Below are 23787 nucleotides of genomic sequence, written 5' to 3' on the forward strand. Positions count from 1 at the left end.
CAACTTTGTCAGCTGAAGGTGATTCAGAGAACCATGAAATTCCACGTTTTGAAGGATACCCTTTTCTGAATTTGCATAAAAATGGTTACTTTCAATGACCCTTTTCTTGATGATGGGCTTAATTTTACGTTGTTGATTCATCTAGTGATGGAAGCATGTTTCAGGAAGGTAATTTTGAATATTCTTGAGAAATATGAAGCATTTTGGTGAGCCCCAAGTTTGATGTTTCAATCTAAAATTAGAGATAAATTAGTTAGATTGAAGTTGTGGTGGGAGAAATGAATGTTGTTGTTGATGTTAATGAGAAAGAAGAAAAAGGGTTGTTGTTGTTGTTGTTGTAGTCTGAGAGATAAAGTCTAGCATCTTCCTTCGTCTTCTTCGACGAACCTTCGCCAACCCACTCCATTTTCGTAAAAAAACAAACGAACCTTGCTAATTCTGGAAAACGAACGCACCTTGCTAAAAGATCGACAGAACACAGCGATTCGAGCAATAAAATGGGTGAAACCGACATATTTGAGTTTTGGAAGTGATGACCGATTTTGGGAAGATAGGGGGTTGAAACCATAGATTTGAGAATGTTAACAATGGAATGGAGGAGGGTCACATGCTTTCTCTCTTCAATGCTTTCCTTCTTTTTTTTATTTTTTTAATTGCCAGAATTATTTTCTTTTATTTTTTTAAATAATAATTACACACGTCTGCCACCTCACCTGACACATGGGCGTTGACTGGTCAAAATCAGCAAATCAAAAGAGGCACAAAAATTAGGGGGTCAAAATATCCATTTTTTTTCTTAGGAAGTCAAAATCGCAACTATTTGAAACATAGGGGACCAAAAGTGCATTTAAGCCTTTTTATTTAATAAAAATTATTAAGGTGACCAACAATTAGGGACCAGCCAGCAAATCATCACACACTCTCAATTTCTATGATCTGCAGCATAACATTGCAATTTCTATTTGAGCACGTCAATATTCGTGGCATCAAATCAACCACATCAACAACAACATCGAATTGAACATGAACTGAGATCCAAAACCAAATCATCTCAATACTTTCCTCTTTATTATGACAAATTTCTCATCATACAAATCGAATTAAACAAACAATTCATACAACTACTAATAATTAAAGTCTCATGAATTGATAAACATGTCATGAAAATGATCGAAATCATAGAATCAAGTCCAAACAGACACCAAATCAAATCAAATACTACTACTATAGTACACACATGAATAAGATAAAAATAAGATACAATAAACACCAAGTTCAATGATAATTGAACAACAGTGAAAAAAGCAAAGGGAAAGAAAGCACAAACGGTAGTAGTAATAATAAGTAAAACATAAATTAAATGTGTGTTTGATATCACGGGTCGATATGCCAGAATCACGGTAAAATTAAGGTGGATCATCGTTATTCTGCCATACCAACGATGATGCCAAGCATAAGCTAGGGAAATACAAAAGAAAGGGATGAAAAAAATAACAACTAAACAAAGTGAATGATAATCACATGATCAAAGTGCGAGCATCGAAAGAGAGTAGAACATTTCCTCTTGATCATTTTGCAAGTCTTGCTCTTCTTGTGAAGAAGTTGAATTAATTGAAGGAGCGACAGTAGCATGTGTTGGGAAGATTAATCTTAAAGCACGTTCCATTCTTTGTACAGTTGAAACTTGAGGTTCACTATTGAAAGCTATTTGACTCAATCTGAAAAGAAACAATTTTGATTGGTAAAGTGCTTCATCTTTGAAGAATCTAAAACCCATCAACAACTTGAGCACACATATGGTAGTTGAAAAACCAGCTACTGCAGGTTTTGCTAATTGTAGATGAAGTTTGAGTACAGTTGCTGCGTGCAGAACCATCTTTGAGGATATGTGGAGTGAAGGATTCAAGTTTAGGACTTATCCATTTTTTGGGAGGAACCTTTCAAAGCACTCTATCTATTGTCTAATAATAATTAATTTTTTTTTTTTTGTTCTATACTCGTGGTTTTTTATTTTAATGATGTTTGAAAGGGCAACTTGAGATAAATATGTACTTCATTATCACCCCCCCTACCGTTGTTTCTTATGAAATATCTTGTGTCCATGATTGACAAGAGACTTTAAAACCCAAACGCGATTGGCATTTAGTTGCACATGGAATTTTTTTATTTATGCACTAGCAGCATTACCAGTACCAACATATAAAGTTGCTTTAAATTTGTTTTTATCCCGTAGCAAACCACTTGAAATTTCACACGTAAAGGGAAGATATCATGTTTGAATTCAGGTAATTATATAAGATGTTTAGCCTAAGAATTTACTCCCTCACTCCAAAATCATATTAAATTGTTTTTTGTCATTTCACACAAATTAAAAAATGTAATTAGTTTCCTATAAAAATAAAAATTGTGAATTATTTTGCAAAATTATCTTTCATTAATGGTATGATGAAAATAATAAATTAAAGAATTGAATAAAAATTGAGTAATAAATACTTGAAAGTATAATAGAAAAAAATAACGTTAATATTTCATTAGTATTGTAAAACGAGTTATAATTTAAGACAATTTTTGTTCCAAAACAATTTAGAATTTGAGAAAGAGAGTATTAAGTATCAACAACATCATATAAAACATTATTAAGTATTTACCACATAATTATAGAGATCTCAAAACTTAATTAGTATAGATTTTAGTTGAACATTTTTTCGGTTACAAATTTCCGTGAACAAAAAAAAAATTCAAATTTAAAAAATTGAAATTGGATATTTAAACTGAAATTTAAATAAATTTAAATAATATAGATATTATAAAATAGAAACAAATGAATTAAACTAAAATACATATTATACAATAAAACATAGTATAGTTAACGAATTACAGTTAAAAAAAAAAAAATAGACAAACTTTCAGCTAGCCAAATTAATATGGTTTAACAAGATATAGTCAATTCGGTCCTTCAAAAAAAAAAAAAAAGATACAGTCAATTCGGATAAGTTTAAGGTTCCTCAGAAAATTAGATAAAGCAAATAATTAGTATAGCCTTATATTATAGATTTATAGGTAAGAAATGCGAGACACGAACACGATGTCTCAATAATTTTCAGCCGTCATATATACCAAAAATGTGAAATTAATTACCTAATCCAAGTATTCTATGGATAGAACTTGTAACGGTTCTTATTAATTATTCAAACAAGTTGTTGATTTTTTAACGGATCTTTATTTTATATGTTGGTATACTTGGTAGCATTCACAACTTGCAAGTGTCTATATCTTACCTTGATTAAAAGATACTAGTAAACTATGCTTTCATAAAAAGAAAAAGGCAGTAAACTATGACATGGACAGAATTAACAATAATTTTCAATTGAAAAAGAGAAAAATAGACATTGCGTGTGAGTGTTTGGTTCGAGGGAAATAGACGTAGTGTGTGAATGTGACATTAATTTAAATTAATTGATTTAGCAAAATTGATTTAAGTGAATTGGATATAAAAATAAAATGATTAATGTTTCAATATAATTATGTAAAAATGGTGTTGATAACAAATTTGACGCAAAAATCAATTATGAAGGGAAAATCAATCAATTCTACTTTACAAATTCAAACATGTCACGGTTAATTCTACTACACCTTTTAGAATTAATTTTACCTCCAAATGGAATCAAACATACATGTAGTTTGGATGCTAGATGGACACTTTTCTGTATAAAACTATCATAAGAAATCAAGTACAATTTTGAGTTCCCCATTTGATGGATCAAAAAATGCTTCAAGTGCTGCCGCATAGCAACATGCTTGAACATCTATTGCTCCTTGGGGTCCTACATTTCTTGGTGCTGCAAGAAGCTTTATCCCCTGTTTCGAATATCTTTTATCTGAAATTTTAAAATGAAAAGAATAAGCAATAGCTCATGGTGTTGCACTAGATCCTTTATAAAATATATGTCATATCTTGGGACTGAATTAGTTTTTTATCTATAATTTTGTTCGTTTGCAAATGTGCATGTTTGGGTTGATAGTGAGTTTGACAGAATTACAATGTACCCCTGCAATGTTGGCAAAAAACTACATTTTGAAGCATCAACAAAATCACACGTCATCGTGATTTCGTTAAACTCACTGTCATTCCAAACATGCATGCATGCAGTCTCCAACAGGTGTTGGCCAGTGAATTTTTTAAAAGGGAATTGAGAGTGACCTGGACCAGTTGATATAACAACAGAATTTTGCAAATCCATCACCCAGTCAATCCAAAGCACAAACCCATGACATACTCCAGTTTTGGTGAATTTAACCTGCAACAGACAATGCACAGTATTCTTTAGGTAAAACTATTGTAACATCGAGCATTACACATTTATTACAGCAGTTAAGTACTTTACTACTCCAAAAAAATTGAATGATCCTATAATATGGCATTCTATGAAAGAAATTGCATTTTCAGATTACAGTTCCATATATTATAAAGGTAATGAACGATAACTGCTTATGTGATATGAACCAACAAACCAGAATTGACGAATGCAATGAAAGATGAGAAGAACGATGATTAATCTTTTATAGAAAAATGACATCTGAACAGAAAAGGAGAAAGAACTTTTTCCATGGGTTTCCTCTTAGACAAAAGTTTTCCCTTTTCAAACAGCTCTCTCAAGCCCCTGAATGATTCCTTCCATTCTTATTCCTCCTGGTAATCTAACCGATATTGTCCCAAACTACCTACTCCCTATGGATTTCATACAGCTCTCTCAAGTCCCTGAATGATTCCTTCCATTCTTATTCCTCCTGGTAATCTAACCGATATTGTCCCAAACTACCTACTCCCTATGGAGTCTTTTATAAGCAAAAGTACATATTTTCACAGTTATCAAGTATGGCACTAAGTGCATTTAATTTTTTTGATTTCATGTAAAAAAGAAATACATTACCTAATTAACTAATCTAACCTTTGCCTTCCCTTCTATTCTAAAACGTTATTAAATCGTCTGCTTATAACTGCCTAATAGTTAGGTCAAGTTTTTCCTTGCAATGATGCCCTCAGATAGCTAACTACTAAATCAAATCAGTTAGTAGGCTCAACACAAACAACCTGTGGAGCAAAACGACATTTGATACCTTAGTCCTTTACGACACTGGGTAACAAACCTGCTACTAATCATGCAAATGCATCCAAAACTTACATGATGGTTTATCATAGTACCTGGGATTTTCCTTGACATTCGCATATTTGTTTTGTGAAATCAAACTCCATCACATCAAAAGTCTCACTAAGCACCTGAAACATTATACACAATAAGGGTGCATTGAATATTGATACTAGCGCACTATTATTATTAAACAAATGGAGTTTTATTTCGATTTTCCAATGGCGGAAACAGCTGATTACAAATACGTGAAATTTTAAGTAGATTAATTACATCAAATTCTCCAGACTGCCAAAGGAAAAAAGGCAGACAAGGACCCTCTTCCGATTCAGGTAGATGACCACAAGCTCCCAATGTAGCGTTTACACCAGAATGGTCGAAACCTTCTATCCTATTCAAGCAGCAGCGACTTTTCCAAAGATCCTGCAAATTGTTACCCATCAATCCACTTTCTATGTTCTCTTAATCCTTACTCATTAGCATAAACAAAAATAAATGCTTTCCCAAGATTTATAAAAATGAAGCTTTTCTCAATTCACCTTATGTGTATATTTTAACTTACAGGAAGATGGACGGCACAAGCCCTCAAAATTCCTTTACTCGGAATTATTATAGCATCTTCTGAGAGGATATAATCGAGTGCTGTGCGATCCTTCCTAAAACAAATGAGTAAAAGTAAGCAACAGAATGTGGAGGTGGCACCCAAAATAAAACTACCATAATATGGATGCTTCAGACTTATTAAAGCATGCAATATATGATCTAGAAAATCAAGTTCATGATTACAACAGTAGCGCATGAAATATATACCAAAACCGCAGGTTCTGCCATGGAAGCATGCTATCATGTCCAAAATAGAAAGGTTCTGCTATTAAGAGGTCAACCTACAGATCAAACATATAAGCATAAATATTCAGAAATCATAGGAAATAAAAAAGGGAAAAATATCCTGACAATTCAATGAAAAGGAATTGCTATCACATATACAACTTACATGTTATTTACTATTGTATCCAACAAACATCTGAACATGATAAAACCTTACAACGCAGCTAATACATTCTAATTTCTAACTTCTACGTACAGGTCATATTAAAAAAAATAGAAAAGGTTTTGAGTCTTGACTCGGACCACCAAATAGTGCTACTTTAGGGCAAAATGCTTCCTGAATCAAAACACTCTTTGTATGAAAGAAAAATTCAAAAGCATTTCAAATGCTTGCATTGAATGTCTCTTTATGGAACTGAACATAGCCAAACACCCTAATAAGTGATTTCTATTCTACACCAGGTTAAGATAATTTAATAAAGACTAAAATCACAAACCCAAAGTAATAATAAATAAAAATAAATAATTGCAAATAGAAAACATAAGTATGAAACCAATGACCATAGGGAAATAAATCTAACAATCAAATTTACACAGGTTTATTACTAGCAAGAAACATAATCAAATTTATACATGTGCAATAGTCTGATAAGGCATTTGAAAATAAAATTTAAACTATTATTTCATATGCAATCATGTTTCATAAAAACATATCAAGTAACACTAGATTTGCATGATAATCTGTTCAATTCTTTAATTTCCAGGCCTCTCTGTTCATGGGCATAGTCATTTACATTTTGCATTTATCCTTGCTCGCATTCATTTACATTTTTCATTTATGCTTCACAGGCATGAATGAAGTTATCTATGCTACATTTCTAACAGGGCTTGAAATTCATATGCATACATACAAAGCAAAGCCACACCAAGCAAGTGGAATTAGTAAAGTTCAACCTTTTTCTGGTTTGTATCTTGCATGGTTAACTTTTTCACTCCTTTTTCAACAACTTCTATGCAATTAGGTGAAATATTATTTGCACGGGGAGCAGCTCGCAAATATTGGAGGCCATTTTCCTTCAGTCTCGGAAAAGATGATATTACATGTGATGCTTCTGAAAGCTTTGCCACAAGAAGAGGTAAAAACACACTATCATCTGCAACCAAGCATAATGAGGGACGTCTTCCCTGCAACTGTAAAAAATAATAGTTATTGTAATCATATAGAATAAGTAGACTTAGATGAAGAGCAAAAAGTGTTTTTGTTTACAATTTGTTCCTTATACAAGTGAAAAGATCATATCTTATGTCATGAGGTGGAGGGAGGAATAGCTTACCACACTTTCTACTGCTTTCAACATCGAAAGCCTCCATCCTTTGTCTCCATAGATTGCAGCCCTTTCTGGTGGAAGTACAAGCTGAAAATCGCTGGTTGTTAAACCACGATGCAAATCCTCAGTTGTTGACACTTGGGTATCTAGATTATACGAGATACTGGTATCATTATGAGTAGCATGTACATGAATTTCTTCCCCTTTAGATATGGATATACCACTTCCTGGAACAAACCAAACACACTGTTTCCAGTGGTCACACCAATCAACAGGACCTGGAGAAGCATGAAATGCAGCATCAGAACAGCAATGCAATGTATTGGTACAACTACTACACTCAAGTCTACACACGATAACCAACAAATTAAATGAAAATAACAAACCCTCACTTGCAGTTGTTGGTGATCTTATCCACCTAGGAGCAGTGGAATAATAAATTGTCCCTTCACGATCAAGTTGAAGTACCCACCTGAAGGACATAAGGAGCACCGTAAACTGAAAGGAAATAAATGCTCTGATTGTTGTAATAAAACGGATATATGATTACCAAGAGACAACAGCATGAACTCTGCCATCATCGGTTGCATTTATGCACAGCTCAGTTTCTCCATAACTCTCTGGCCGTTTCCAAAAATCAAATTCAAAATTTTTGAAGGGTTCTGAAAGCTGGATGAATCTTAATTTAAGTTGGAAAGTTACTGCTAATAACTTTTAATGAAGCGAGTTACAAAATTCTTTTCAAACGCACCGGTTTCAGTTCTTCTCCTATTGGATCAACATGCATGGCATATTGCTGACGTTTAACACTTAAAACACTTTCAAGTCCAGGAGGGGTAAGTCGAATGCCATCAGATGCACCAGCCTCATTGCTATGCAAATCATGCAATCGCCATAAAAATGTGCTTTCAACTAGCTGAAAAGGAGATCAGAGGGTAAGAGGCAGAAACTTCTGAAAAACTCAAAAGAGGAATAATACAACGAAAAGGATCTTTATGTTAACCTGTCCATATGTAGTTGCTCGATAAGGTACAGTAAGAGGGTTTTCCACCAACAAATTGTCATGTGCATGTTGTAGGGTTGGTATAAGCCCCTCACCCAATAATTCTGAATCTAATATCTCGCTCACCTGCAATAATGACATTAATTTCCCAACTGATCAATGAAGGCCTTGCCTCAAAGAGCAACATCTTATGGGATGCGAGAAGTTAGCTATAAATTGGGCTCTCAGAATCACCAATTTATTAGTCTATCTATATACCTATTTTAACAAAAAAGCCTTCCACACATAACACATGAAGGAATTTGTCACTTCTATTTCTACCTATTTTAACAAAAAAGTCTTCCGCACATAACACATGAAGGAATTTGTCACTTTTATTTCAGCCGTTTTTCCCTTGCATCCATGCAATCTTACACGGGAACTTTACTAGTATATTAGGGAATAGGGCCTATTTGGATTGACTTATTTGTGGTTATCTGCCGAGACTGTTGGAAGAGTTAATGGAAATAGCTCATGACATGTTTGTTTTCTGCTCATTTCCATATGCTCTTCTGTATAGCTTACTAAAACAGCTTATAGCTCATATGAAAACGGCTTGACTTTATTTTATCTTTTGTTATATAAATAGCTGATAAGCACTTACCGAAAGTTATATTTTGTTATAGAAATAGTTTATACTAAAGCACTTAATATACACAATTATACTTTGCTATAAAAATAGTTTATACATAAGCATAAGCACTTAATTAATTAAGTTGTTTATCCAAACAGGACTTAACAATCAATAAGTGAGGATCGAAGAAGTGATCGTGCTAAAACACAAGTTCAACGAGTGAAATGTAACTTACAAGAACATCAGCACGGGAAGATAAATCAACACCAACTTCAAGTTCATCAGAACGCTTATTAATAACTTTAATTCTTCCTTCCAACCCATTAATCCGCATAACCTTCTTCATCAACTTCACCATCGGAAGATAAGACTCACACGCCGTCACCATTCCTTTACCATCCATAGCTCGTGAAGCCATCATTGAAAGCAACCCAGTTCCAGCACTGCACAATTACATAAAACAATCACATTATAAGAAAAAACAAAGCAATTAAAATCGAATTTTGCGCGATGAGAGTACCCAATATCGAGAACGTGGCAAGGTTTTGTGATGGTTTTTTCAATGGCTTCACGAAATGCAGTGTTTCTGGTGGAATCGTTGAGCATGTCTAGATATGATGTTGTGGCGAGAAGGGGTTGGTGAAACTGGAAGGTCTGTTCTTCGTCGTCGTCTTCGTCGATGATGACCCATTCGGAGTTACCCGTTAACGGATCGAGCTTGAGCTGGAACATGCGCGAGCTTGAACTCATGGTGGCGGTTAGGGTTTAAGGAAACATAGAAGTGGCGGTTAGTGTTTCAAGTGCTAAAAGTAAGCTTGAGCAAACACACAAGAACACGTGACTGACTTTTATGTTATTGGACATGTTTTTATCTTATACTATCATATTTTGTGGATAAAGTGTTATTTTCTTATTTTAGAAAATATATATACTTGATTTAAAAAATTGTGTTGTGTTAATAAAGTACAAAACAGAGAATTTTAAGGTGCGTTTGATTTACTAAAAAATGAAAGAACAAGACATGACAACTCTAGTTATACATTATTTGATTCGTAAAAGAGACACGATAAACTGGAAGCAAAAGACTAGACAAAAACTGAGATTTTTGTCCTTCATCAGACACAGCACAACTTTTTGTCTAACGTACAGGTTGTCTAAAATATCAAGATAACATTTCGTCCACAACAAACCGTATAAGACCAAAAATTATTTAACATCATCAAAATTTGTCTTGTGTTATTCTACCTTGTACTTGTGTTGTTCTGTCTTGCACTGTTGTATCAAGTAATTCTTATTTTACTGATCAAACACATCATAAGTTTTTGAGCAATAACTTCCATATCCTTTTTATTAGATTAGAAATAATTTTTTTAACAGATTATCATACGTAGACATTTGAGCAATAATTTAAGCAAAAGAAATGTTGATATACAATTTCTTAAAAATTACAAGATATCTAACAAATTGCTCATCATGCAGTTCAATTTTCAATATCTTTAATTGCTCTAATTTCTCCTTACACTTATCACTTGGCTTAAGATTGTTCCCTTCAATGAGAGCTTCCCCATTAACATCTTTATTAGTATCACTTCCAAGAGTAATATGACTCCACTCCATGTGAATTTGTTAATATAAAATACTCTATTCATAGGACTTTCAATAAAAGGATATGAATGAGGCAATATTCTTTTGTATCACAACATTTAATAATTTCTTTTTGGTTGAGGATTTATAAAAGTAAAAACCATAAAGGTTAGCATTAGGAGAAATTGTTTTAGAGACGTAAATGAAACTGACTACTTGAGATCAAAAACAGTATAGACAATATTGGTGGCTTGAAATTGGGGTCCCCTAATCAATAGCTTTGCTATTTGGTTAAACATGTACTGTATATTTTGTAATGGCAGTTAGCCAAGCCTTTCAGCACCAAAATTTCACTACCATTTCCACACAAAAAAGGGTTGTAAAGCAAGGACTGTGACAAGTTTTGAACTCACAAGAAAGAGAGCGTGAATAAACAAAACAGAAAGTAAAACAATTTGAATTCACAAGAAAGAGAACATGACCAAACAAAACAAAAATTAAAACAATTTGAATTCACAAGAAAGAGAACATGAATAAACAAAACAAAAAGTAAAACAATACTAGTACCAATGTTTGTCAAATTCCATGATTGAGAAGTAAAAATCAGAAACACAGATTGTTGCACAGTCTCAAATTTAGTAGATTGAACGTCTTATATCAGGTGTGATAATTTTCATATACAAACAAAAGAATGAAATGATCGAGCAACAACACAAAAATGATTTGGTCCAGGTCCACAAAATTTATTGTGTGATTTAAAAGAACTTCCAAACGACAGGATTGGTCTCAATAAGAGTCGGATAAACGTGTAAGAGCTTCTGAATTGTCAATGTTAGCTTAGCTGCACCACCAAAATTGTATTTATCTTATTTTGGGTCCTGGCCTACAACTCAAGTAAGCATTATAATTATAAGTTTAGAAAAGAATAACTATATACAGAACCTTACAAGACATACTAATTAGAAGGAGTAGAGTCCCGTCCACTAGGTTGCGGTTCAGTCTACAATGTATGATTTGTACTTTATTTCTTCAGAAACAATTAACCTTTGGGGGTCCCTTTAACAAGTGAATTGCTTATCAAGTGGTCCATGATGCATCAATGCTTAAAATAGCAGATATTCTAACGAAAATTGACGATGTTCTCTAGAAGTAGAAGTTCACAATCTTCATTAATTTTATGATTGAGATGGTGATTAGCTCGGTGTCGGTTTGACGAAACCATTGAAAAACAAATTTGACCTAAGTTTTGAGACATACATATTCATTAATTACCATTGGTTTTACCAAACCATCACCAATCAAGTTATCGTCTCATTGTTGGCGAGGAACATGAGGTTCAACTTTTCAAAGACATCTATCTATCCATCATTATTAAAATTTTGAACAATTTTCAAATTTCAGATCACTTACAAATGTCAGATTATGCATAAATTCCTCCATTGCAATATTAGATTCTTGCTTCCAAATGACTTTCACCTCAAATTACCAATATCTTTGTTTGTAAACCACCTGTCAATTTGTTTTTATTCAAAGAAGCACACACACTAAATACCTAAAAAATTACAAGTTTAAACCCACAGTATATCAAATTCATGCAATCTTTTAATCTAAACTTACGGTATTTTACTACAGTATACTGTACCAGATATATAGATAGAATGGCTGCATCCTGCATTGCATTTTCCAACTCAATTTTGTATGGATATTCTGTACACGTGTGAGGATGCGCCCACAAGGTTACAAATTCACCAGCTGGAAACTTCAAAACCTGTGCCTCACTCTTCCTTTTCCCCTTTATAAACAACAAACAAAACACTCTCATTCTCACTCACATCATCACACATCACTCCATCTACAAATTCAAAAACTCTTCTCCTCTCTGTTTTCAAGTTCCAACACAAAAAACCAAATACCCTGTTTAACCAAATGGCTTCTCCCCTGTTATTTCTCCTCCTCATCACGCTCTTCATTTCACATTCTTCATCTCAAATGCTACTATTACCTCTAACACACTCACTCTCCAAAACACAATTCAACACAACCCACCACCTCCTTAAATCCACCTCAACTCATTCATTATCACGCTTCCACCGCCATAAACACCACTACCACAACCAACTCTCTCTCCCACTCTCACCAGGCTCCGACTACACTCTCTCCTTCACCCTCGGTCCCCACTCCCAACCGATAACACTTTACATGGACACAGGAAGTGACCTTGTCTGGTTCCCATGCACACCTTTCAACTGCATCCTCTGTGAATTCAAACCCAACCTTCCCTCTCCCTCTCCCCCCACCAACATCTCCCACAGCACTCCCATTTCATGCAACTCCCATGCATGCTCTACAGCACACAGTTCCACCCCCTCTTCCGATCTCTGCACAATGGCTCATTGCCCTTTAGATGCCATTGAAACCAAAGACTGCGGTTCATTTCACTGTCCACCATTCTACTACGCTTACGGCGATGGAAGCTTAATAGCTTCTCTCTATCGTGATACACTTTCTCTTTCTCCGCTCCAACTTACGAACTTCACATTCGGTTGTGCACATACAACTTTCTCCGAGCCAACCGGAGTCGCTGGGTTCGGTCGTGGGTTACTCTCACTCCCAGCTCAGTTAGCTACTCACTCTCCTCAACTTGGAAACCGTTTTTCTTATTGTTTGGTTTCTCATTCTTTTCGTTCTGAACGAATTCGAAAACCAAGTCCACTGATATTAGGTCGTTACAATGATGAAAAACAGAGCAATGGTGATGAAGTTGTTGAGTTTGTTTATACTTCAATGCTTGAAAATCCAAAACATCCTTATTTTTACTCTGTTGGATTGAAAGGAATCTCCGTCGGGAAAAAGATGATTCCAGCACCGAAGATTTTACGGAGGGTGAATAAGAAAGGTGACGGTGGTGTAGTTGTTGATTCCGGCACGACGTTTACAATGTTACCGGAGAAATTTTATAACTCGGTGGTGGAAGAGTTTGACCGTCGTGCAGGGAAAGCTAACCGGAGGGCACCTGAGATTGAACAGAAAACTGGGCTTTCGCCGTGTTATTATTTGGGCACGGCGGCGATAGTGCCGGCGGTGACGTTACGTTTTGTTGGGGCAAATTCGAGTGTGGTGTTGCCTAGGAAGAATTATTTTTACGAGTTTACGGACGGTGGGGATGGACTAATGAGGAAAGAGAGAGTCGGGTGTTTGATGTTGATGAACGGTGGAGATGAATCTGAAATGAGTGGTGGGCCCGGAGGAGTACTTGGGAATTATCAACAGCAAGGGTTTGAAGTTGAATATGATCTTGAAAAGAAGCGCGTGGGATTCGCAAGGAGAAAGTGCGCGTCGCTTTGGGATAGACTCAATCGCGACAAAAACTAACGCATATACTGCACGGGTGTATTTGGATAATTGGATTCTTTCCCGTTTCAGTCACGGGTCGGGTCTTTTCTGTAAATCGAAATAAAACTTCTTATGCATGGTTCGTACACTCGTGTGCTCTTGAGTGGTGAATGACTGTAACTATGTATGTATATGCATGTATATTTTTTTGTTAATTAATTATAATAATGTTACGTATGTATATGCATGTTACATATTTTTATTGTTTGAATGAGGATATTGTCGCTGTTAAGACGATGACGTGAGAAAATCTAGCCCCAATATTTTTCAGTTGTGGGGAATGAACCAGGTACACAATCCAAGGTATGGAATGAAATTCCAAGATGACGAGTTAAATTCTCTTAACTCAGTTTGAGCCATGCCTAGGGAGTTGGGGTTAGGGGGACCATTGCTACTGGTATGATTTTGGACAGAACTAAAAGATTCTTTGCTGTTTTAGTTCATGTAGTACTGGTACTTGTTTAACCTCTTAAGTATGTTTGTCCTTCTACTTAGAGGTGCAATTTCTTTTAAAATTGTTAATGTTGTTGTAGTAGTTGTTATTTTTGTTAGTATTAACGAAGGAAGAAGACGAAGCTTGTGGTAAAGATGTGTGATACACATAAATAGAGCCTAGAGGGAATGCTTATTCAAATGTTACTTCTGTTTTGATGTGGCAATTTTTATTACTATGTCATTTTGCATACAAATGTTCTAGACTAAATACACTTGGTGAATACCAACAATTTTGTATCAATTGTTAATGGGTCTTGTTAACGAGTGCTCCGGACACTCTTTAAATATTCTAAATTAGGAAGTTATTTCTTTAAAAAGTCAAATAGTTCAACTTCCAATACATTAAATACACAAATTTTCATAAAAATGTTACTATTTCAAGCTCTTAAAGAGTGCCTCGGAGGCACTCGTCAACGTTTTCCATTGTTAATTAGTAACAACAAAATCATATTGTGCGCGTTCCCTTAAAAAAAAATCATATTGTGCGCATGTGACAAAGTTTTAAGTTGGTTACATTGCAAAGAAATCCTCTATACATACATTTGAGAATGCTTAAAATGAACAATACACATGGCATATCCAAATCAAATTTAAAAGAAAAGTTACATGTGGCAATGTAAGGTTGAAGCATAAAAATCATAGTCCAATTACACCATTTAAGACAAACATTTTTTTTAATGACACCATTTATGGCATACTAAAGTAACAAATTATAACCAACAATCAAACAAAAATCTTCAACAACAAAATTTTGAAAAATAATCTAAATAAATAATTATATAAAATGACATAATTTCAAAATTAAAAAACTAGAATTATAAAATTTCAAATCTGTAAAAATAGATTTTTTTTTATTTATAAGATATATTTTGCATTGATTGAAAAATTACAATCTCAAATGACTACATTGCTTCTTGCATATGAATTTTTTTTGTCAAAATAAAAAACTAAAAAATACGAGATAAATATCATTACTGTTAAATATATAAAAAAAAACATTGAGGGAAAGCATTTTTCTATTATAATAAATATCTTTGAAATAAACAAGAGACTATTATTTTTCAATAAAACTATATGTTTGTCATTGTGTTTACCAAAAACCAGATAAATAGAAAAATATACGGGACAAACTTTTATCAAGAGAAGGAAATACAAGACCTGGGTTGGAGGCCAACGACCTGACCTAATAAACCACTAAAGCAAAACCCAACAATTCAGTACAAAAATGGTAATAAAAGAGAACAGACCTAAACAACCATTACCACGTACAATCTAGCGAACCCACGTGGGGGCGCGACAATCCAACGATTGTCTGCCAACATAGAAACGACCCAAGTTCCAACAACGATCTTCAAAGTATCAGAAGACCATAAACGCCCATTTGAGTCAAAACAATCAATTACGAACCGAATCCACAAAGTCGCAGTGGTCTTGAAACTTCAGTCGCAGTCCAGATCAAGGGATGAACAAACGACATAAATCGACCACTGTCCACCAACGATGCAAGAAGCAACCACGACAGATACAATATTTTAGGTATGATGAACAACTACTACCGTCAACACGAAGCATCTACGGACCTAGCCATTTCGACCAGCATCAGGATAAAACCAGTCATGTTGAATCCAAATATGCATCCAACGGAACAACGCCAGAACTGAAGAACCCATACCTTCAATCCAGAAAACGAGATTCATGATTTTCAGACAAAATCACAAAGCCGAAACAAAGTCACCAACCATCTTCATTTCCACGAAACAAAACACAAATAACCAAAAATGAAAAAAATATAGCAAAAACCAGATCGAGACTAACTCATAATTGCGTCAATACCATAGCTCTACAAGACAACGACGTCGTTGAACGAAACCAGTGACCACAGTAGAATCAACACACACCAAGACTCTGAAAGGACAGCCGTTGTGGCGCTTCATCGACGACGAACTGAAACCCATAAATATATTTTTCATTTATACTTAAAAACACGAGACATATATTTACCACTGATAAACATAAAAACATGTGACACATATTTGTCATCATTGCGGCAAAAAAAATACTAACATTATTTTTCAAAAAAATACGGACATATTTATTTAAAAATTCACGGGATAAATAATTTTCATTGATAATTAAAAAAATAAAACAATTTAAGATTGAGAAAATATAGTCTATCACCCGTGCATTGCACGGGTTAACACATTAGTCATAAAAGAAAGCACCACAAAGAAATTACGCTCTAGAATATAAAGTTCCAGTTAATCTATCCTAAGAAGATACAACAAATCTTATAGGGGGGAGATATGGTAAAGTAACTTAGTATCCGAAGAGACTTCAAACTTGGTCATAAAAATTTCAAGGTTGATCGTGTTTTTTATCCATATAAAGATTTCAACTTTTTATTTTAGACCATCTAAAATTTTTCTTTGACTTTTAGTCTTTCAAAATTTTTTATCATCATTTTAAATTTCTGCCTTTAAGTCAACTCATATGTATTATTTAAAATTTTTGAATTTTTTCCGCAGTCATGTTTAGTACTCCCTCTGTCCCATATTAGATGATATAGTTGACTCAGACATACATACCAATGCATATCTTTGATCTTTAATATCTTTAATTATCTACTTGAAAAAATTATGAAAATTTAATATTTTGAAAATATTAATCGAGACGAATCCAACAACATCTTATATGATATTATTTATCTTTGTATATTAGTAGAAAAATATGGTCAAATTATGTCAGGTCAAAAATGCAAATTGTCAAACAAGTCATCTAATAAGGGACGGAGGGAGTACTACATTATAAAATTCTAGGTTTAAATGTGTAATTGGTCCCTGCACTTTCAACAGATTTTGGCATTGATCCCTGCACTTTTTTTTGTTTGGCATTGGTCCCTGCACTTTGTAAAAATATTGGCATTGATCCCTGCACTTTTTTTTGTTTGGCATTGGTCCCTGTATTTTGTAAAAATATTGGTATTGGTCCCTGCACTTTGGACAAATATTGGTATTGGTGCCACGTGGCATGAAATGATTGGGATCAATACCAAAATTTTTACAAAGTGCAGGGACCAATACCAATATTTTTACAAAGTGCAGGGACCAATGTCAAACAAAAAAAAGTGCAGGGACCAATGACAATATTTTTACAAAGTGCAGAGACCAATGTCAAACAAAAAAAAGTGCAGGGACCAATGCCAAAATCTGTTGAAAGTGCAAGGACCAATTACACATTTAAACCAAAATTCTATCTTGCAAAAGTTTGAATTTTTCAACAAGCATGTTTAGTACATTATAAAATTCTCTCTTGCAAAAGTTTGAATTTTTCAATAAGGGGTGAATTAAATATGAATTTTTACGATTTTAAAAACACAAGTATTTATATTTACCTTGTCAAAAAAAAGTATTTATATTTAATTTTATGTTTTATTAAAAAAAAACTCTATTTTTTAGAGATTCGTGTAATATCCTAAACATTCTTGTAAAAACTCGTTCAAAAGTATGAAGGGTATACGTAACTTGATTTAAAAGCAGGGATCAAAGTATCGATGAAACTTTTTTATGGACTAAAAGTCGAAGAATTTTTTTGACATACTGAAACAAAGTTGAAATATTTAAATGATTAAAAACATATTTAACCCCTTACTTTGCTTTTGACAATTATTGAATCTAATTCATCTTTACAAAATCACTATGTAAGATGAAGGATGCAATTCATTCAAACAAGTATTTATGCAATTGGAATTAAAATTAGAATGTCAACCTATAATGGTCAATAGTTGATCTTTTTTTAGTGGTGCTCGGAGTTTGAACCACGGACCTTGCATATATTATGCATTGTCCATACCAACTGAGCTAAGCTCACAAAGACGGTCAATAGTTGATCTAATAATAATACACAAGTCACATGTGTTCCTCGAATTTTCCATAACGAAATAAAGCCTCCATTACAATTTAAAAAATCACAAATCATCTCCATAAACTCTTTTGGCACGTTTACCCATACCAAACATACACTAATTAAATTAACTTTTACTTACTTTTTAATATAAAAAATTTCGATGAGTCGGGCTCCGTTGACTCATTGGAGTCATGGTCCCAAGACTCAAAGAACGCTTACACATGTATCTAGTGATCATTCATTAAAGAGGTTTCCATACTAACAACGAGAGTTAAACTTACGATCTCACGGATGAATCAACTCGTTATCAATCGAGTCAATCTTGATCGACAAACAACCAACATTATTTTTAAAGAAAAACAACCAACAATTTGTTGGTCGTAAGAGTTAATCTTCAACATCCATGACTAAAATCAAGTAAGATATCAAATACTCCCTCCGTCTCAAAATTATAGTCGTTTAAGGTTTGTACACGATTATTAAGAAAATGATTAATTGTGTTGATTTCAATGGTAAAATCAATATAATTTACTAAAATGATTAATTGTAGTTAGTGGAGTAGTTAAGTTGGATAAAATTCATTAAATAAGGGTATAATAATGAAAAAAAATAATAAATGTTGCATTGTTATTCTAAAGTGACAATTATTTTGAGAAAAAGAAAAAATGCTAAAGTGACAATAATTGTGAGACGAAGGAGTAAGACATAGTTTATTGTTAGTTTGTTTTTTTTTTTTGGTAGATCGTTTATTGTTAGTCTTTAACAACCAACAATTATTACACGTGAGTTGGCATTTTCATTTTATAGTACTCCCTCCGTTTCAAAATGAGTGTCGTTTTAGCCAATTGCACACATATTAAGGAATGGAATAAAGTAGTCAAATGTCATAGCAATTTTACCAAATTATCCTAATCAACTATTGGTTTGTTTTTCATTAAAGAAAAAATAATACTTTGGAAGTGGTGTAACATAGTATTAATTGAAGGGTACAATTGAAAAGAAAAAGTCATTATTGCATTGGAAACTGAAAGCGACATTCATTTTGAAACAATTTTTTTTGGCTAAAACGACACTCATTTTGAAACGGAGGGAGTACTATTTTAATTTAATTATTGCTGGTTTGGTGCGTTGTTACTTGTTAGGGTGGCATAATTCATTTTTATGACCAGTTTATTAAATCCTAAGTCCTTTCCATATCTGTATTTTACTTCCATAAGTTTCAACGCACGTTGATATTACCACTTTCTCCACCACATTGAAAAATAGAAAACCAAAAGAAGAAAAGAAAAAAGAAAAAAAAACTGAATCCCTGTCATCATAATCATAATCATAATCGCGTTTTCCCAAACTCCAATTATTTTCATTTTCATTTTCATTTTCTTCTCGATCTCAGATCTCTCTCCCTCCAATTTCATCTTCTTCACATCAAAACGCACTTTTTCAAATAATCACTTTTTTCCTGCTTCAATTACTCAGAGATGAGTCCCGATGGTGATCTCCTCAGCATCGAACCTCTCGAACTCAAGTTCCCCTGTAAGTTTCCATTTCCTTTGATCTCTTTCCATTTTTCTAGGGTTTCAAACGCGCGTTTTGATTTAATTTATTTCTTTGTTGTAGTTGAGCTGAAGAAGCAGATCTCGTGTTCTCTTCAATTGTCTAACAAGACTGATAGCTATGTTGCCTTCAAGGTAACGATAATTTTCTGCTTCTCATTTTTCGTTAATTTTGATAAAGATTTCATTTTGAGTTTTAGTTTTGCTTTTCTTGTAAGATCTGTTAATTTGAGTTTAGTTATTAGTGTTGTTGTTAAGTTAATTTGATCCCCCTGTTAGTTTTTTCGCAATGTTGGATTGCCACAAATGATTTTCGTCATTTTTGCTTTGAAAATGCAAAATTTGAGTGGTTATTATTGTATTTTGATTTTGTTTAGGTGAAAACAACGAATCCCAGGAAGTATTGTGTTCGTCCCAACACTGGAATTGTCTTGCCAAGATCTACCTGCGATGTTATGGGTACGAATACAATTATTCTGAATGCATATCCGTTTCTTTTCACTTGTGTTTAAATGTTAATCGATATAAGTGTGTTTGTCTGTTTTTGTATAGTTACCATGCAAGCGCAAAAAGAAGCTCCAGCCGATATGCAATGCAAGGATAAGTTTCTTCTTCAGAGCGTAAAAACCAACGATGGTGTCAGTCCAAAAGATATCTCTGCGGATATGGTATGATTATCATGCTAGTTGGTGTTGAATTTTCATTTGATTTTTGTTTATAATTATGATTTGTTAAGTTACAAGATTTGTGCCATTCGGGATTGCTTAGTTCAACAAGGAGGCAGGACATGTGGTCGAGGAGTGCAAATTGAGAGTGGTGTATGTCTCTCCGCCGCAACCACCATCTCCAGTCCCAGAAGGTTCTGAGGAAGGGTCATCCCCTAGAGGTTCTTTTTCAGAAAATGGAAATGCCAGTGGTCCTGAATTCGCACAAGTGGGTCCTTAACTTGTCCTGTTTTAGTTGAACCTACCTTTTTTCATACAAGAATATCTATTGAGATGCTTTTTCTTCTTGGGATATTTCAGGTAACAAGAGGATCTGCTGAACGACCTGTGGCTCAAGACAAATCTGCAGAGGTATAGTAAAATAACTTCTGTTTTATGTACTTGCTGTTTGTTATACTGTATGTTGATCTGTGCTCCCCAGTTGAACTCATTGAATTCTGTATATTGCTACTATAGATTACGCTCATGAATTTTTGTAGGAATAAATAACACAATTTAATTATAACAGAACATTGGGGAGAGATATAAGGAGAGCAGAGATCCAGGCCTTTTAGTTACTTAAGAGTAAGACAGTTGCAAAGTATAACGGAACAACTAATCAACTGTTAGTTGGCATGGAAGAGAATTAAAATGAGATGAGAGTGGGGAGAGAAGGCATCAAGTGTGATCATTGTTGTAGAGTAGTACTGGTTTCTTGAATTCTACAAGCTGTACCGTTCGTAGGGAACAGAAATAAAAAGAGCATTGGTTTTCTCAAATACTAAGGGCTGTACATTTCATATTTAGTTGTGATAATTAGTAGGGAAGAGAATTAAAAGACGACCGGGGCGAGAAAAGACATCGACTGTGATCATTATTATGAAAGAGTACCGCTCTCTCATATATCATGGGTATGTTTGGATGGAGAGTTTTGTAGGGCTAAGTCTATATTTTGGTGTATATTTGAGTTTTTTTTGTTTTGTTGAAAGAATAACATTTTATAGCTTTCTTAATTTAAAAAAGCTAAATAAGCCCTCCTCTAAAAAATCCTCCATCCTACCACACCCTTATATGGTATGTTTGGTTCAAACAAGGGGAGGGGAGGAAAGATGAAATGAGGTATCCTGTTTGGTGGAGGGGAGCATTTCAAGGGAGGGAATGTGCTAATTTACATTTTAAACGCTTTTAACAATTTGTGACACTTAATGTAAGGATATTTTAGGCAATGCCTCTAGGATTTTATAAACACATCTTGTCCCTCTTCAAATCCCCCAATAGTGGAGTGTTTTAAAACTTATTAAGGAGAGATTTCACTCTCCTCCATTCCTAGAAATTGAACAAAACAACTTAATTTTAAAATAATTCCTTCCTTCCCTCCATTTCCCCCCAACCAAACAGACTCTTATGTTAGCCAACCCCTCAAGTCGTACCTTCGATCCATGATCCCATAATAGCGATGGGGGCAATTAGAATTCTGAGCTAGAAGAGTAGCTCTTTGAATAGTTTCTTAGCTTTACACCAATTTATATAACTGTTTGTTGGACTTAAAGCGATATAGCTGCTTTTTAGTAACTCAGTATAGATAGCTAGCTTTAGAATGTATACAGCTTTCTTGTGTTGCAAAACTGTGAGGCTACGAACTTCCTCATAAAAGTTTACAGTTGCGGTGTGTATTCTAATTGCATATGTACCCATAGCATGAGAAAAAAATAGTCATTCCAACTTCCAAATATGAATTTTATAATTTTATTTTCAATCTACAAAAGGTTTGTGTAGTAACCCCTAGATGCCTTGATATTTTTGCTCCCGACTCTAAAAGGTGCTTTCTGAGTTGGTATAATTTGTTTGTCCAAATTAGTCTTCATTTGAATTTGATTCCTTCGTAATATTTACATTACATTCTATTAAAATAGTGAGGACTCAGACTTAATTTCAAATTGGGACCAATTTTAAAAACTCACATGTTAAAGGACCCAATACATATTTAAGCTTTTCATGTTTTCTTTTGCGATCAAAGCTGATGGATAATTTCATGGTTTAAATATCCACAAGGGTTGTTTACTTTATTTATGACTTAACGATCATGGTAGTTGGAAAAGCATAACGGTAGAAAAGGGAGAAATAATTGTGGTTATCTGTTTTCTTTTTGGTTCTAGTGCTGTCGTTTTTATGGAACCTGTAATTTTAGAGTCAGTAATGTATAGCAACTGTGTTTTGACTATAGTTGCTTTGTTACAGGCAAGAGCTCTTATCTCAAGGCTGACTGAAGAAAAGAATAATGCAATTCAACAAACTAGCAGGCTCCGCCAGGAACTGGTGAGGATTCATTATACATATGCTATATACTTCTTGTTTCATCACTTCATTGAGTCTGCGGTCTTCATGGATTTTCAGTCTGAATAGGGATGAAATGTGTTTTTGATAGAAAAGTCTATGGTGATTGAATAATATAGTTTTTGATAGAAATGTGTTACTTTTATGTATTGCTACTATTTTATGGAGGGGAAATAGAAATACACAGTATCTGCCATTTGTTTTCTATTAGGGGAGACCTGTACTCTAATTTCTGCTACAGCCATCAAATGATTCTTTCAACATTAGTTATGGACATGAAACACTTATCAAATGAATGAATTTATTACTTGTAGGAGCTGCTGAAGCGTGAAGGCAACAAAAATCACGGTGGAGTGTCATTTATCATTGTCATATTAATCGGCTTACTTGGCGTAATCATGGGGTATCTCATGAAGAAGACCTAAGCATTTGCACGGTTTGATTTCACCATAGATTTTTACTTTGTTCCTGACTGTTCAAGCAATTGTGGCGAAAGTAAAGTAGATCAATTCTTCATGTGTTGGTTTTTCTTTTTTATTTTCCCTTGTATTTTTGGGTGGATAACATTTTGGAAGTAGAAGACTTTAGGGGAAGTTGTGGGTCTCTTGTTACTCTTAATGTGAACTGACTCATGCTTTGGGTGACATGCATTCTTTTTGTAACTTAAGAGGAAAAGTTTGTCGTTTCTTTTGTGGTTCATCTAGTGACTAGCATATGGTAACATCAAGTTGGTCAAAACGACCACAATTCAGGAACTCTCAGGCTTTTTCTTGCTGTAACCTTTTTTGTCTTTGAATTTGGCAAGTAGCGGTGTTTAAATCCAAATTGATCCAAATAAAAACCACAAACCAATTCAAAGAACCATAAAACTACGCATAACTGAATATTATTGGATGTCTTTG

At 34.0% G+C, this 23787-nt stretch overlaps 3 protein-coding genes across 3 annotated transcripts; 2 read left to right on the top strand and 1 right to left on the bottom strand.

Moving 5' to 3' along the window:
* Positions 1-3566: 3566 nt before the first annotated feature.
* Positions 3567-9762, bottom strand: PRMT7 (protein arginine methyltransferase 7). The gene is made up of 14 exons (XM_085732780.1): positions 9440-9762; positions 9155-9362; positions 8307-8432; positions 8055-8219; positions 7854-7972; positions 7696-7775; positions 7310-7581; positions 6930-7166; positions 5958-6031; positions 5710-5803; positions 5421-5570; positions 5204-5278; positions 4202-4298; positions 3567-3878 (listed from the first exon to the last, which is right to left on the bottom strand). The coding sequence occupies exons 1-14, from the start codon at positions 9667-9669 to the stop codon at positions 3718-3720; spliced, it is 2088 nt and encodes a 695-aa protein (XP_085588906.1). The 5' UTR covers positions 9670-9762; the 3' UTR covers positions 3567-3717.
* Positions 9763-11965: 2203 nt separating this feature from the next.
* Positions 11966-14077, top strand: LOC146901447 (Eukaryotic aspartyl protease family protein). The gene has a single exon (XM_085734912.1). It carries the CDS (start codon positions 12430-12432, stop codon positions 13873-13875), a length of 1446 nt encoding a protein of 481 aa, XP_085591038.1. The 5' UTR covers positions 11966-12429; the 3' UTR covers positions 13876-14077.
* Positions 14078-19639: 5562 nt separating this feature from the next.
* Positions 19640-23640, top strand: LOC146901448 (vesicle-associated protein 1-2-like). The gene is made up of 8 exons (XM_085732104.1): positions 19640-19827; positions 19912-19982; positions 20225-20306; positions 20400-20515; positions 20616-20780; positions 20873-20923; positions 22790-22867; positions 23200-23640. Exons 1-8 carry the CDS (start codon positions 19773-19775, stop codon positions 23308-23310), a joined length of 729 nt encoding a protein of 242 aa, XP_085588230.1. The 5' UTR covers positions 19640-19772; the 3' UTR covers positions 23311-23640.
* The last annotated feature ends 147 nt before the right edge of the window (positions 23641-23787 follow it).

This window comes from Medicago sativa, chromosome 8, assembly GCF_051527215.1.
Source record: "Medicago sativa cultivar Bolivia chromosome 8, Bolivia_mono, whole genome shotgun sequence".
NCBI classification, from domain to species: domain Eukaryota; kingdom Viridiplantae; phylum Streptophyta; class Magnoliopsida; order Fabales; family Fabaceae; genus Medicago; species Medicago sativa.